Raw genomic sequence first — 16,692 nt, forward strand, 5'->3', positions numbered from 1 at the left:
GGCGGTGATGTTTGGGCGACGCTTGGGAATGTCGGAAGTTTTGGTGTGAATAACTTTGTTGTTGCACCAGTTCCTGAAGTTGAGGTGAAGTGACGTGATGTGGGATTTAAGGTGGCGTAGTAGATTATTACACTTATATAACGACGTGCATGCGCCCGCGCGTGTGTGTGTGGTTTCTTGTACTAGTCCGGGCGTATGCCGGTTTTATAGTGGTAGCTCACTTAGATACCTTGCTGCAGTTTAATATGAATTCCCCACTCAGACAGTGTATTCCGAGCCGACCAGTTCTTGTTTTATCCACTTAATGCCAAACGCCATGCAGGCCAACAAGTACCATTTTAAACATATCTTGGTATGACGCGACCAGGGGATCGAACACAGATCTTCTCGCCACACACTGAGATGCAATACAGGGTGTGGTCGTGCGTGCGTGCGTGTGGCTGGGGTGGGTTTTGGGGATGCTAGGGAGGAGTCGGCAAAAGTTATTTGCTTCAGGCGAATAAAGCCTTCTGGACAAAGTTTTCCCTTCAAAGAGCTATACGTAACCGGAACAGAATTTTAAAGATAATTCTTTAGGTGACAAGGTAGACACTCTTCTTCATTGGGATGTTGGAGAAAATTCTCGAGGAACACCTCGTCTAGGTCTATTGGGTCGTGTTTGTTTTCTACCTGCCATTGTGTCTACACCAATGGATGCCGTACACAATGGAGGTATACCTGTCTCCGAGGCCTCCACAGTATAGAGGACATTATGCAGGTGACATTATGCTGCACAAAGCCATCGTTGTCACTGTCTCTGGGAAGCGCGAGTTATAAATCCTGGAATGTTAATGTAATGTTTGTTTGGACATACCTGTTTTATATGAAATTAGCATATTCGTGAACAGTCAACAAGGCAACAAGATGTTGCAGAATTTCTGCTGTTACATCTTTTCTTTAGATTGCTGATGCGACGTGAAGCAATACTTACTCACTCAAACTTGTGTTACCAGCTGGCTAACATTACTTTTCCCAATTCTCCATATGTGTCGAAGGAGTCGACTACCTGACGCCGAGCGTTGTACCCGTGAAGATAATATAATAGTATAATAGGTCTTCAGCAACCCATGCTAGCCGTAAAAGGTGTCTATGCTTGTCGTAAGAGGCGACTAACAGGATTGGGCGGTCAGGCTCACTGATTTGGTTGATGCATGTCATCGTATCCCAATTGAGTGGATCGATGCTCATGATGTCAATCACTGGATTGTGTGGTCCAGACTCGATTATTTACACCCCGGCGTCATAAAGCTGGAATATTGCTGAGTGCTGCGTTAAACAACAAGAAAAAAACAACAACAAAAAACGTCGACCGTTGCTCTTGTCTTCAATTCCTGGCTTGCCTCGTCCAGACTCGATCACTTATTGCCCACTGTGATATAACTGGAACATTGCTACGTGCGGCGTGAACATCAGTCACTCTTGACTTAGGGTTTTTTATGCAGCTGCATTACTAAGTTTTGATGGTTGTGCACACATGTTCCTATGAGTGAATAAGTTTGTTTCCCAGCATGACCAACAATAATACAGTTATAAAAAAAGACACATTGTGTATCTCAGCATGTTCCAGAGTCGAAATGGCCAGGAATGGCCCCATTTTACTCATCCCTGTTCATGTTGGTGCAATCACTAAATCACTGAAAGGGCGTGATCCCACAGTAAACACATGGCGTTGATAGTGCCTGTGGCGTGACAAAGCTGCATCCATTGAAGGGGGACACGATAGTTAGGTGACCAATACATGAACAGTTGGCGGGACATGATTTGACAAACACTTTAGTCGTGCACAGTGTAGACGTATTGTAACTAAGATTGTTTAAACTTATTTATTCTACATGGTGTGCCCAACACGTCAAGAGTGCTGAATCCAGTGACATCAATTGTAAGCCATGATTGAAGACAAGATAAGTCAAGGAGAAGGACGAAAGAACATATAAAGGGTGACAGGATTAGGGAGGTAAATGATAGCAGGTCAAAGGTAGAGATGGGGGGGGGGGGGGGGGGGGGGTAGATATGGTTCCAGGTGGTTATTGGACCTGTAAAGATCCGTGTCAGAATTTGTCCTCAGCAAACCATGCTTGTTGTAAGAGGCGACTAACCGGATCGACTGGTCAGGCTCGCTAACTTGGTTGATGCATGCAATCATATCCCAGTTGCGTAGATCGATGCTCGGGATGTCAGTCACTGGATTGCCTGTTCCAGAATCGAATATTTACAAACCGCCATCATATAGCTGAAATATTGCTGAATCCGGCGTTAAACAACAAAATACAACAACCGGGTGTTATTGACAGGTGGAGACAGTGATAGAAGGTTTGCAGAGACAGGGATAGAAGGGGCATTCTATGTGGGGGTAGAACATTAGAGGGTGGGGTACAATAGGGAGGGAAAGGTCATGATGGGGAGGGGGTCTATAGAGGGCACATGTCTTGACCTTATCCAGCCACCAAGTGGTCAACGCTGATTTACTCAGCCCTATATTGTATTGGGAAGCTGAGTGTGTGGGTTGAGTGTCAACACCAACCCTGTTGTCCCTGACCTGGCTGATAGAATGGACGGCCCGGGTGAATTTATGGTCAACGGGGATAATATCCTTGAGGGGTTCCAAGGACCATTGATATTGTGGCTTACACGACTGAACCCTTTGAAGCGTTGGCTATCGTCCTGGGTGTGAGTTGGTCAACGCCATTACGTGTGGAGATATGACTTTGGTGTGTCCATGTCAACAGGTGCGTGTGTGATGATTCGCAGATCTATGGTTTAATACTTTCTTCAAAGGGCGAGAAATATAGTCTTCTATGGAAAAGGTATTACTATTTCTGATAACTGTAATAATAAAAGCGACAATATCTTTTCCATAATCATAAGAAGTTCCTGCTAAAAGAAGAACCCATTCATTGAACGATTCCGGCTTCATCGAAGCAAATTGATCATTACAGTGAAACCTTTTATAAATTACTGTTGCCCTAGTCTGCTGATCGGGTGGTCAGGCTCGCTAACGTTGTTGATGCATGTCATCGTATCGCAATTGCGTAGATTGATGCTCATGATAACAATCACTGGATTGTTTGGTCAAGACACGATTATTTACAGACCGCCGTCATATTGCTGAAAAATTGCTGAATACGGCGTTAATTAACAAAAATAAACAACAGGGTGGTGTTGACAGGTAGAAACGGCGATAGTAGGTTTGCAGTGACAGGGACAAGAATAGCTGCAAAATTGCTGATGCGGCGTTAATCAATATTCACTCAATAATACTTACACAAGAACATCTAATGGCTATTCCGACCCTGACACGACACCCCACATAGTTTACATGAACGAACCAGGATAGTATGTTAAAAAACGTATACAGAACTATTAGAAATAGTTTTTAAACCCCTTGAATACACCAGTATGTTAGCAATACGTCGCATAATGAGAAATTCCTCAGGATAACACCGCGTTGTTCTGCCGGCCTGGCAGATGTTCACAACAGCCCCTATGTGAGCATCTCACCCCTTCAGCCCGGCATCCTGAAACGAACATTCACAAGCCCTCTGTCTCACGACTTGAGGCAAAACGATCTCCGTCTATCCTTTACCTCAACCGAGACGAAGCTCCTCGTGTTTATAAGGTAATGCACTGCGCCTGATCTCTATGTATCTTGCATGTTACCTCTATTCACTAAATAAACACTTTCTGAGAACAAGAAATAACGTATCATAGTTTTTTCATTTGATTTCCATACTGTCGTTTAATCCTTGTTATAAAACTAGGTTGGTTTTGTATTTTGCCCGGCTTACTGCGGACGTGATACAGGGGCATGTCAACGACGCTTCTCTGTTTCTGGGCCTGCGCGTGTCTTTTTCTTGGGACTCACGGTCAAATATTTGTCTGCACCATAAGGTTCCGGAATCACATGTTAAGCTTTTGGCAATTTATGTCTCATGCTAACTGCATCAGAAACTGCATGTGTACGGGTAGGAACATTTCAGATTTCAAGAAAAACAAATAAAAGGGATTATATCATAGCAAGCTATGAAAATGGATGTTTGGGTGTCAAACACACCAGGTGGAACCTCCACCCTTTGATAGACGTGCAGCAGACAGACTCATGTCCTTGTGTTGGCGTAATAACTGTTTTGATAGGTTTTGATGGTATACGATGGCCAATGATGCTGCTGTACGCGTGTCTTATGAATGTTCCTAGTCACCCTACAGCTGCCCATACAGCGGTCCTCTGTGGAGGTTCATCTGACTTCACATGTCAATACATCGGTCCTCTGTGAGGTTCATCTGGCTTCACATGCCCATTCACCGGTCCTCTGTGGAGGTTCATCTGGCTTCACATGTCAATACATCGGTCCTCTGTGAGATTCATCTGGCTTCACATGTCCATTCAGTGGTCCTCTGTGAGGTTCATCTGGCTTCACATGTCCATTCAGTGGTCCTCTGTGGAGGTTCATCTGGATTCACATGTCCATCCAGTGGTCCTCTGTGGGGGTTCATCTGGATTCACATGTCCATTCAGTGGTCCTCTGTGGAGGTTCATCTGGATTCACATGTGAATTCACCGGTCCTCTGTGGAGGTTCATCTGGCTTCACATGTCTATCCAGTGGTCCTCTGTGGAGGTTCATCTGGATTCACATGTCCATTCAGTGGTCCTCTGTGAGGTTCATCTGGCTTCACATGTCCATTCAGTGGTCCTCTGTGGAGGTTCATCTGGATTCACATGTCTATCCAGTGGTCCTCTGTGGAGGTTCATCTGGATTCACATGTCCATTCAGTGGTCCTCTGTGGAGGTTCATCTGGATTCACATGTCCATCCAGTGGTCCTCTGTGAGGTTCATCTGGCTTCACACGTCTATCCAGTGGTCCTCTGTGGAGGTTCATCTGGCTTCACATGTCTATCCAGTGGTCCTCTGTGGAGGTTCATCTGGATTCACATGTCCATTCAGTGGTCCTCTGTGGAGGTTCATCTGGATTCACATGTCCATCCAGTGGTCCTCTGTGAGGTTCATCTGGCTTCACATGTCTATCCAGTGGTCCTCTGTGGAGGTTCGTCTGGCTTCACATGTCTATCCAGTGGTCCTCTGTGGAGGTTCATATGGCTTCACATGTCTATCCAGTGGTCCTCTGTGGAGGTTCGTCTGGCTTCACATGTCTATCCAGTGGTCCTCTGTGGAGGTTCATCTGGCTTCACATGTCTATCCAGTGGTCCTCTGTGGAGGTTCATATGGCTTCACATGTCAATACAGTGGTCCTCTGTGGAGATTCAGTTGCACAGGTCTTGCGTGACCTGCATGGCAGTCCACATATCATTCACTCGCAGACCTAGAACCAATCTCATTAAAATGTAGCGAGAACTATGATCTGATTTTATGAGTATGACCTGGGACAAACCATTAATAAATTTAATTTCTATCAAAATAGAAGAGCCCGCGTAACATCAGGTACTGCTGCAATAAAATATATGTGCCGTTCAGCATGTTTGGGAAATGTTATGCACGACTTCAATACAGAATAGATAGTTTATATGTTTGACGTTCACGTCTCATGTACACTGCCAACAGTGAGTGAGTGAGGTTTTACGCCGCTTTTAGCAATATTCCAGCAATATCAGGACGGGGGACACCACAAAGGGGCTTCACACATTGTACCCATGTCGGTAATCGAAACCCGGGTCTTCGGCGTGACGAACGAACGCTTTAACCACTAGGCTACCCGACCGCCCCACACTGCCAACAGAGACAAACGTGCAACGTAATGTTGCTGGAATATATTGCCTGGATATCCCTGTCGAAGGTGGAGTGAAAAGTGAATAACAGATTACGTTTCTGGACCTCCCGGTGAGGTAAATGAGGACATAAGTAGAGAGAAGTATATGGGAAGATCGTATATAACCTCGAGGGTAACTCTTTGCCATGTCTAAAAACGTCGTATATTCTCTAAGCACCAGACAGCACCCAGGAGACAAAGCGTCGGATCACATCGTAACTCTCCGTAGCTTAATTCTGACAGAAGATCGATGATCGATTTCGTCACATGCGATTGCTCGTGGTTATCACGTGACAGTTTAAGTTAATACGTGACACCCAAAGGAATGGGGTTATAATACCAGACAACACATACCGATATTTACATGTCTATCATCAATAGTCACCATGTCTATTATCAATAGTCACCGTGCAAAAAAGACAAGCCTCTAGTCTGTGTCGCTGTTTCAATGGACAGGTTAGACACTTTCAACATATTCTATTGGGGCAGGGGCGTTTACGTCAGAACCCGGTCGAGGCGTTCACCTGAGGTAGTGGGCCAGCTCGCACATATGGGTATTATATGGGTATTGTATGGGTATTACTTTCCAGGCAGTCGTATTAACACGGTTTGGGGCTTTCAACATAATAATTCTTTCAAATTGTGTGACATGACAACCATTTAGTCAGTTTAGACGTCATAGTCACTAGACAGGTGAAATCTTGTACGTAAACTGTCTGTCATTTAGGTTTTATGTTCAGAGATGATTGTTTGTTTCTGTTTTTAATATTTCATATATGTTGTTAATATACACTCTAAATATGCTCTTATAAAATGAAACCTCAAAATGACAGTCATTTAGTTTGTGATTTTCTTCGCCATACATCAGAACCGGGTTCGATTCCCATTGTGAACATAGTGTGAGACATATTTTTAGATTCGCTACACTATCATCCTGTACTTACTCACACTCGCTTACAAATTATATACCCCCTAGTCGGTGACTATCACTAATCTCACGTAACTTTCCCTAATACAGTAATCCTACTCTTTATGCTACACTAAGTTCCATTGCAGTATTTTTCTGGTATCTTAATCTACAGCAAAGTCACAATTACACAACCAAGAGTTAGAGCTGCGGTATTAGCCAGTAGTCTACATAACAAAGGTGTGGGATATACTGTGATAAGCCGGTAACAGCGGCCAGTAATGATATGTCCCACATGGCTAAAGTTACCTGTCTTGACAGTGTTAAAATGTTCTGTGCAAAGATTTCCTTAACAAATCAATAGCCAGACTGAACACATGTAATCGAACCCCGCAAATCCCGCGCTAGCTGCCAAAGCAGACGACAGGTGTGCACGAGACAAGCAGACGACATCACGAACCAATGACAGAGCTAGTTGACCACATGACTTGATGGGAATTCATGCTAAGGTTACGACAGTATACTCAAGTCCAAAAAGGGAAAGCTAATGTTGATATTCTAAGTCCTTTGTACTGTGGATCTGTGAGAAGCGGCCTAGAGGAATATTGTCGCTATTCGCTGATTATCCCGTGTGACGACACGTCTTGTTCAGGCGAAAATTACCACACAGTGGGACACGAATGCATACAATCCTGGAACTCAAAGCCGTTTCATTGGGACCATGTCTGACGCAGACGAGACAAAGAACTGTCTAAAAAGGAATTTACTGTGACATTAATTTATACTTTTATGATGATAAGTAACCGCCGCCACCTTTAAGGTATGTAGCCTATAAACGTTTATCTACACTCATTTACCATGGCGCCTCGTATCTCTATATATCTCTAGCCACAAATGGAATTTCCTATTCTGGATAACTGGCATCTAAAACAACTAATTATTATATTCAAGATGAAAGGGTTGTTGGAAGAGCACTGCTTTACCTGGTTATATTTGAGCGTTGTAATAATTCATGATAATTATATTATAAGTAATGTTAGATTATTTTGCCTACGTTTACAATTGTTATGAAAGATTTGGAAAATGTAAGTTATTCTTCTCAAATATCCACGCCCTTCGATGCTGTTCTGTGTACAAATATGTAGTCACTCCCAGGACCGAGACGTGACAAGAATATCACGTATATGTACAAATTCAGGGTTGATATTTTTTCTGTCATCACACCCATGTACAATGCACACTTGAACTTACCTCCTAATAAATAATTCAATGTTTGATAAGAATGGAAACTGTGAAACGAAAAACCCGCTTTGTGGTAATTGAAATAACACTTGTGGTAATTGAAACACGGTAGTTTGGCCATCCAGGAATTCTACTCACGCGCTCAACCGGTATCACAAACTGCAATGCACTCGGAATGTCTCGTCAATGCCCATTCAGATTCAAGTCATGCAACCTTTGAGTTTGGTCTCTCAAAGCAATCGAAGAATTCTAAAGGATATGCGAAATACTATAAATCTGTGTTATTAAATTGCATTGTGCAAAGCATAGAAGACGTGATTAGGTTTCATTTACTCCATGTTATGTACAGCATTGTTAAAAAGGCACTCAAGCTAACATTGAATGATATAAGAGCATGAAGCGCAGGGTAAGACAGACTCTATTTATTAACGTTTCACATTTGATCAAGTACACAGCTGGGACCGACCATTTGATTTTCTCGGGGTGGGGAGTAGGCAGTATATAAAAGAGTTGAACTTATACGAGTAAAAAAATTAATTTATGTACTTGTCAGGTCCAGATACATTATGTGACCATGAAGGCCAGTCTCGCGGGGTTTATTAAAAAAAGAAAGAGTTTTTTTTGTGAATGTGTTCATGTTGAATAAAGAAACATCAAAACGTTTACAGCGCATTTTTTCTGGAACTAATGTGGGTCACTGCCTGGTAAAAAGCATGAAATGATTTTTTTACACTTTCAGCAAAATTGCTAGCAGTACATTCGAGAACCTATAATAATATCAATATTGTATTGTTTATCCATTGTTTTCGTTCAAAGAAGGAATTAGATAGTGCAAACTCGTTCAACGTATATTTATTATCAATATTATACAATGGCAAAATTTGTTTATGATTCTCATGAAATTGATTTTATGAAAAAGCTTTGTGTATATTCATTGGGCAATATCGAGAACAAAGAGATCGTTGTCGACAAGCTCCTTGACATATCTATTTAAGGCGTTTGTTTATAGGCTTTTCAAATCAATATGTTCATCCAGGCATAGATTAACCTGGTTCTTTTCAGTGGGGCCGGACCGTGAATTAGGCCGTGAGCGTTCTGGTACATGTACCCATGCACATAGGCTGGCATATTACATGACTGAACTATCGAGGTCTGACACAATCATAATTGGATTAATTCAATTTGCATGAAGCAGGTTTAGAAAGTAATAGATGTTACATGTATCAAACAGCGCTGCAGTTTTTTAGGTATCGACATTTTGTTTTTGAATTTTGTTTCTAGTTTTAGAGATCACTATAAAGTCTGGGTGGATCATTTTTTATTATATAGATTTATGATAAAACAGTTTAATATTTCCCAGCTTTTCTGATAAAATAATAATGGTTAAATTGTGTCTCATACGTGCATTTTCGTGCGACGTTAGCTCTTTGTTTTGTAACATGTTGTTTTTTTTTTAAAAGAACAACATATTTTTCTTAACAGTTTAGTGACAGTGTAATGAGAAGATGACTGATTTCTATTATCGTGAGACAAGACTTAATTGTGTTGCATCAATGTGCCCTCTGCTTTCATTCGCAGATGATGGATGACATCATACAATATGTGATCAAGTACTTTAATAGCGAGCGAATATTAACTGGTATTAACACAGTGACAGTGTGGACTCATTAAAGTATTTCGTCCGATATCTTACTACAGAATAATCATACTTGCTTTCCTGCCTTTTTCAAAATATTTCTTGAAATATTTTTTTTATATCTTTATTGATGTTATGTCATTGTGTCTGTTGCTAGGTAACAAGAACCATGGATGACGCTACTCTCGGCTACATCATCGGCGGCTCTGTTGGGGGCGGGATTCTCATCATCAGCGTCATAGCCTGCATCATCTGCTGCACGTGCGGGTCAGTTACTTCAAATAATTACAAACGTTTTTAAGACAAATGAGTCAATAGCATTGTTATTTTTTCTATCAAATATTTCCCCTTTATATTTTTTATGTGAAGAGGCGTTGAACAGCGAAGAATCTTGTGTGCATAAAGGAGTTTTGACATGCACGAATAAAAACTTGACAGGATCATATATCATGGTGTGCTTTAATGGCCCTCATTTAAAGTCCTGTGACAAATTAGACGTCTCAGCGGGGGTCTCATGTCTTTTTCTGAAAAAGCAAGTCCAGAAAGAGACGTTTGACCTCATATAAACGATTTTGCAAGTAATGACGCTGGTGTACAAAACACATAAAGTTTTTATATCTAAACATATTTTAAGTGTGGCTGTACATATCTAGATACATATACATCCCGGGCTCTGAAACCTTTGGTGATTGATCTTGACCAAAAACAACTCAGAGATAACGCTTACACGTCAACGGTATTACCCAGCCGTAACATGGCGTTTAGGTTTGAGTGTAGGAGTGTTGAATGCCTGTCTGTTCAACCTAAACAATTAACAGGGGTGGATGTTTGTACTGAGAAAGGTTTTAGTCGTGTTGAAAAGCAGGACATATAGCACGTAATAGTGAAAGTGGCCAAGCCAGCAACCCTGCGATGTCATGTCGGCTGTATGGTGAGAGATTGAGAGCCAAAGTGTTGACATTACTACAGCAAACCCTTCCTTCGTTGGAATACATTCTTTTTGAAGTGCGTTCCATATGTTGATATAAGTATGTATACTCAGGCTTATCTAGAGCTTATTAGTTGCCCGAGTTTCTGCGATCTTGTATCTTGTCATTTAGATGGTCTCTGTGGTATTTGCTAACTCACTTCTGATAGCGGTTGGTGCCAAGGTGGTAGACAGGAGTCGTTGCTGTTATACCTTATGAATCTTATTCTTGGAATGGTGTAAAATAGTGTTACTTATACTAGCTTATTTTATATATCCAATTATCGTGCCATTCAAGAAGTAATTCCTTGTTAAGACAGGTTTTGTTCATTTCATTTCATTTATTGACATCCCAGTAGTATTGATTATCAAAAGTTACTCGACATTGACTTTTTCATTTTATTTTCTAAATTAACATTGAAGCATTCTTTAATGATAAATGAATAGACAGGCAATGTGTCATATATTTGGAATTAATACTTTTGGTGCTTGTATATGAATGCGCATGAATTCTAGATAATTAGAATGTCGATAATGTTCAAGTAAGAAGGAAATGTAACGTTTATGTTCGTGTCATCTTGGGCAGAGAGGCAATTATTCTACCTCATCAGGAAATATACATTAAATGCTAAAAAGGTAAATTTCCTAGCAAGAAATTGTTGATGGATGAAGACTCAATTACCTGGCAATAACTTGTCACTCTTAATGTGGCAATTATGTCTGAAGATGAAATATGATCGATCCAACAATCTGTTACCTCTGAGGGTGCTTCCTGTTACAAAATGTGGCGTAGCGACCCCAAACGAATACGTTACATTTAAATATGATTAACACGATATGATTGCAATTATTTATAACTATACCACCAATTATTGTCAAATAAAGCGTAAAATATAGTTGGTGAAATATGTATAATTAGAAACCTTGTTTCCGGGGCATTGGATAAAACAATCATCGCAGTGAATGTACTACTAAAAGACAATCCTTATAATGTCACTCAATGCTTTAAGCTTGGGAAAAAGATCCATCATCCAAGATAAACCACAATTCGCATGGGTATATTCGGAAGAGCAGGAGTAGGTCAGGTATAAGCTTCAGATATACACTCAGAGCGACGTTCAATAATGCAGATAATGTAGATGAACCGTGACTGGTGACTGCTGCTGTTGCACTTGCATTGTTCCACATGAGCACACCCGACCTGCATGCACCATGGCAGCGAACACAGTCACGCCATAAAGATCAATCCATAAACTGTCACAACTATAAATGGCTATATCATACACACGAATGGGAGTGTTGATGAAGAAATGTCAGCCGTCTTTGTGTACGCAGGCAAATGTGTATTAAATATATGATTAAATATATGATTGAAGCCATCCGTTTTTGGCTAAGGTTATAACATCCTTTCTTGTGTATACTGATATACTCTAGACTTACATTTCTTACATCGTGATTTTGTATCGACTGTGTGTCAGCCTTCGTGGGAAGTTTTAGCGCAGATGAAGTCAATCATATTAACCGTGGGAATGTAAGCCTACTGTAGTCATACGTTAAGCATGGATAATTAGTTGTGAGGATGATACTATTAGATGTACTTCTTGTACGGCTTATAGCCTCACCATGTATTGATATTATCCTGATAATATGTGCATATTTAATCTGAAGCTGTCGCATCTCACCAACGACATGTTCAGTGAAGCCATATATAGGTGTTTTAGTTACAATGATTTCGTCAAACCACATCAAATGTTCAACACTAGTGCATTGATAAAATATTTCAAATTCGAATTAACAATATACTTTAAAGCATTTTGTTAATATATAAATATTTACTTCTAAAATTATTCAGCAAGCATATAGTCAATTGTTTAGGGGGACATCTGAAGGTATTCCACAAGCCCCAGGGTCTGCTGTTTAGTGGGACATCTGAAAGTATTCCTCAAGTCCCAGGGTCAGCTGTGTAGGGGACATCTGAAAGTATTCCTCAAGCCCCAGGGTCTGCTGTTTAGGGGGATATCTGAAGGTATTCCACAAGCCCCAGGGTCAGCTGTGTAGGGGACATCTGAAAGTATCCTCAAGCCCCAGGGTCTGCTGTTTTAGGGGGACATCTGAAGGTATTCCACAAGCCCCAGGGTCTGCTTATGTAGGGTCATCTGAAAATATTCCTCAAGCCCCAGGGTCTGCTGTTTAGGGGGACATCTGAAAGTATTCCTCAAGTCCCAGGGTCAACTGTTTAAGGGTACATCTGAAAGTATTCCTCAAGCCCCAGGGTCTGCTTATGTAGGATCATCTGAAAATATTCCAAAAGTCCCAGGGTCAACTGTTTAGGGAGTCATCTGAAAATATTCCAAAAGCCACAGAGTCAACTGTTTAGGGGGTCATCTGAAAGTATTCCTCAAGCCCCAGGGTCAGCTGTTTAGGGGGACATCTGAAGGTATTCCTCAAGCCCCAGGGTCAACTGCTTAAGGGTACATCTGAAAGTATTCCTCAAGCCCCAGGGTCTGCTTATGTAGGGTCATCTGAAAATATTCCTCAAGCCCCAGGGTCAGCTGTTTAGGGGGACATCTGAAAGTATTCCTCAAGTCCCAGGGTCAACTGTGTAGGGGGCATCTGAAGGTATTCCTCAAGCCCCAGGGTCAGCTGTTTAGGGGTACATCTGAAGGTATTCCTCAAGCCCCAGGGTCTACTGTGTAGGGGGCATCTGAAAGTTTTCCTTATACCCCAGGGTCAACTGTTTAGGGGGACATCTGAAGGTATTCCTCAAGCCCCAGGGTCTACTGTGTAGGGGGCATCCGAAAGTTTTCCTTAAACCCCAGGGTCAACTATGTAGGGGGTCATCAGAAAGTATTCCACAAGCCCCAGGGTCAACTGTTTAAGGGGACATCTGAAAGTATTCCTCAAGCCCCAGTGTCAACTGTTTAGGGAGACATCTGAAGGTATTCCTCAAGCCCCAGGGTCAACTGTTTAGGGGACATCTGAAAGTACTCCTCAAGCCACAGGATCAACTGTCTAGGGGGTCATCTGAAGGTATTCCTCAAGCCCAAGGGTCTGCTGTCTAGGGGGTCATCTGAAGGTATTCCTCAAGCCCAAGGGTCATCTGTTTAGGCGCATATGGAAACAGTCGACACAGGCATGCCAAATCTATGAATTTTAAGTGTGGTAGTTCGTTTGTCGACCTATGAGTGAGTGTGTGTCATATCTTTCATCCAGCAGTCCGTGACAAACACAGAGAGCTACTGAAGCTTCACAGATTGTTCTGAAATTGCTCCTATCTAATCGTCCTGGCCATGCAACTGTGATGAATCAGACCTACCCACGTCCTTAAATCCCAAACAGGTTCTCACTATTGTCATCACACGTAGGTAGTAACCCACAGTACACCCAGGTATAGAGCGGGTGTGTCTACAGCCAGTCTACCAGCAACGCCAGTAGAATGTGGTAAGTGGTGTGTAGGTGGCGACATTCACTATATAAGATTTGACAGCAAATAGTTTCACAAAACACAGAGACGTACTTGTGTTTGGACCTGTAGCCTATACCAACGTCATGCCGACCAAAATAACATTGCTTGATCTTCTAACACCTAACAGGTCCAAGAGGAAGAAGAAGAGACATGAGAAGAAGTTCCACCATCTTACCCCGGACTCTGGGCACCAAAGTCAACACTCAACACTCAGTCACATTGACCCCAGGGGCCTTCCTAAGGTGGGGAATGGCTTGTGGGTGGAGGCCCCTGCGGTGTACCAAGCAGCCCCCAATCAGGGGATGTACTACGGCAGACCAAACCCCAAATATAGAGTGGAACCCGGGGTTCAGAGGTCAGCTTCAGAACTACGTTTGCAAGGTTGGTTGAAACTCAAAATACGGAGAAACAAGGTATTCCGCATCTGGTTATATGTTTTTGAATTTACAAATAATGAGGTCTGAGAAATGTTTCTTTGTATGGTGGTATGTATGAGACACGGTATCAATCCGGCTAGCAGGGATCCGGATTAACGGAGTGTCACTGTAATCGTTTCTCAACGCAGGTTCCCCGGAATATATATTTTTATCATTATCTACGCTGAATCTCGTGAGTGGGATTATATTTGTGATAACAAACGGAATAACAGCTTTGATTGCACAGGAATGTGATTGGATTGCTTGAAGAAGAATGTGTCTTTGTCCAAAATAACGCGCGTTCAAAATGATCAAGGTCAGTGAGTTGGCTTGCGCTGGTGGGCACTGGTGTCACTGGCAGTACAATAATTACCGTGGAACTCCCGATCTATCCACCTCTTTTGCCATCTTGACATTATTTCACATTTCCTTACCTTATAGTTGGACGTGGACAGTGAGCAAAAATGACTTTTATAAATTTACATGAACAATGTAATAACTATAATGGGTACTCGGAGCTGATATATAATAAACGTTTTCTTGTAACAGTGGCTGTATTTGTTTGGGGTAACAAGGAACAAGTATGTGTGTAACGTAAACACAGGTCTCCGACTTGAAGCATGTTGAAACGCTGACATCTTACAGGACAAAGTCTCGTTTAGGTGTAGGACTTTCTGACCCCAGTTCCGCCCTGCTTCGTCCAAACACATTGTTGCGGGCCACGTGTTCAATGTGAACAGTACAATACATGCTGTGAAACGCCCCCATGTTGACGTGCATTATACCCGAAAATGAAAGTCTACAATGCCCTGTTGTACGTTAAGTATTTAATTATAGGACAATACACCAGTGTTCCCTACACAACCCGTCAGGGGCTGTCAGTGACTCATTCCATCAAGTAATCGAGAGATTTAAACTTTAACCATACAACCTCCCTCTGTATGCATTTGTAGAGCAAAAGCCTATGATGACATTCTCAGAGAAGTATGTAAACTTTGAATGTCAAAAGTGTTTTCGCACTGAAACGCAGAAATGCCGTCTGTTTCTGGCGAGTTGAGGCAACGTCAAATATGTAAACCCCAAAGGACGATGTGGTTAAGACGAACAAGTTTACATGTCAACATTTGTACAGATACAACAAACATGACGACTGCTAAAAGATCGAGCTGTAGTGTCTTACTAACGCTGCTTCACATGTAACGCCAATAGGCACGATCAGCAGCAAACACATACAGCCTTTTTAAAACACTACGTTACCCAATAACAGGAAATGTTTCTCCAAAATCCTTTCTTGCATGCATGGGTATGTTTTGAAAGTCGTTTATTTTAGACGTGATCACAAACGCTTTATTCATTTCGTAAACCAAAGAAATGTGGGCAAATTGACATTTATAACGACTTCAGCCCTTTTCCCACGCTATCACAACAGTTTCGTTTTATCTGGTTTAGAAGTAAGTCCCTTAACTTTCGCCTCACATTGTAGTTCTAACTCGGGAAGGAAGAGTTTGTGGTCAAGTCAGTATGTATTTCCATATCAACTTTTATAAAGCAAACTTCATTTTAAAGTAAATTTACACGTGCTTCGGGTAAATGATGAGATATGTTTTCAAATTGTTTTATTGGCATCGGCTGCTGCTCGGAATTGCTTTACAAAATTCATGATTGAATTTTGACTATTGAAACTTCACGTCCTTGGTGTTTGTGGTCAATATTCTTTCAACGATTCTTGTGGTGACTGTGAGAATTCTTCATTGGATCCGTGTGGAACGATTAGGGTGGCGTTGGTCATCATGGCGGTGGTGGTATTGATGACGATGACCATGATGATGATCATGATGATGTTTACCACTTACAGGACACCCGCCTCCGGGCCATGCAGTGTACCAGGGCAATGTGAGGATATACCACAGTCAGCAACTGACCCCTGTCTATGAAGTTGTGGACACATCCAGAGCACCTGGTGTTATAAGTATATATGAATATAACGGTGAGTTAATACGACTATTTTGCAGAATGATTGAACCCTTATCTATTAGCATTTAACATTGTTCATCGTTATATATAAAGCATGATAGAACTTGAACTAACATAGAAATTTAAAAAAAGGTCTCATGATACATATATATCTGTAGATCTAACAGAAATTTGAACTTGAAGACCTCATCTGTCTTTTGTATATAATATATTGGTGATATAGGTTTCTTTAAGGTTACTAGACGATGGTGTTTGTGCTTGTCCATTCACTGGTGACTTGTTCT

General features: G+C 41.7%; 1 protein-coding gene across 2 annotated transcripts in view; it reads left to right on the plus strand.

Moving 5' to 3' along the window:
• LOC139467423 (uncharacterized) overlaps positions 1–16,692 on the plus strand; it is a 46,135-nt gene that overhangs the window by 16,218 nt on the left and 13,225 nt on the right. The window contains exons 1-4 of one of the 2 annotated variants that reach the window (XM_071248987.1): positions 7,220–7,527; positions 9,743–9,852; positions 14,146–14,399; positions 16,290–16,421. In XM_071248987.1, the coding sequence (XP_071105088.1) occupies positions 9,755–9,852; positions 14,146–14,399; positions 16,290–16,421 (484 nt within the window). In that variant the 5' untranslated portion in view covers positions 7,220–7,527; positions 9,743–9,754. Of the gene's footprint in view, positions 1–7,219; positions 7,528–9,742; positions 9,853–14,145; positions 14,400–16,289; positions 16,422–16,692 lie in introns of those variants that run through there. The other variant, XM_071248986.1, reaches the window with a different exon arrangement.

This window comes from Haliotis cracherodii, unplaced genomic scaffold (genome assembly GCF_022045235.1).
Source record: "Haliotis cracherodii isolate W230 unplaced genomic scaffold, xgHalCrac1.p SCAF_2, whole genome shotgun sequence".
Taxonomy (NCBI): Eukaryota; Metazoa; Mollusca; class Gastropoda; order Lepetellida; family Haliotidae; genus Haliotis; species Haliotis cracherodii.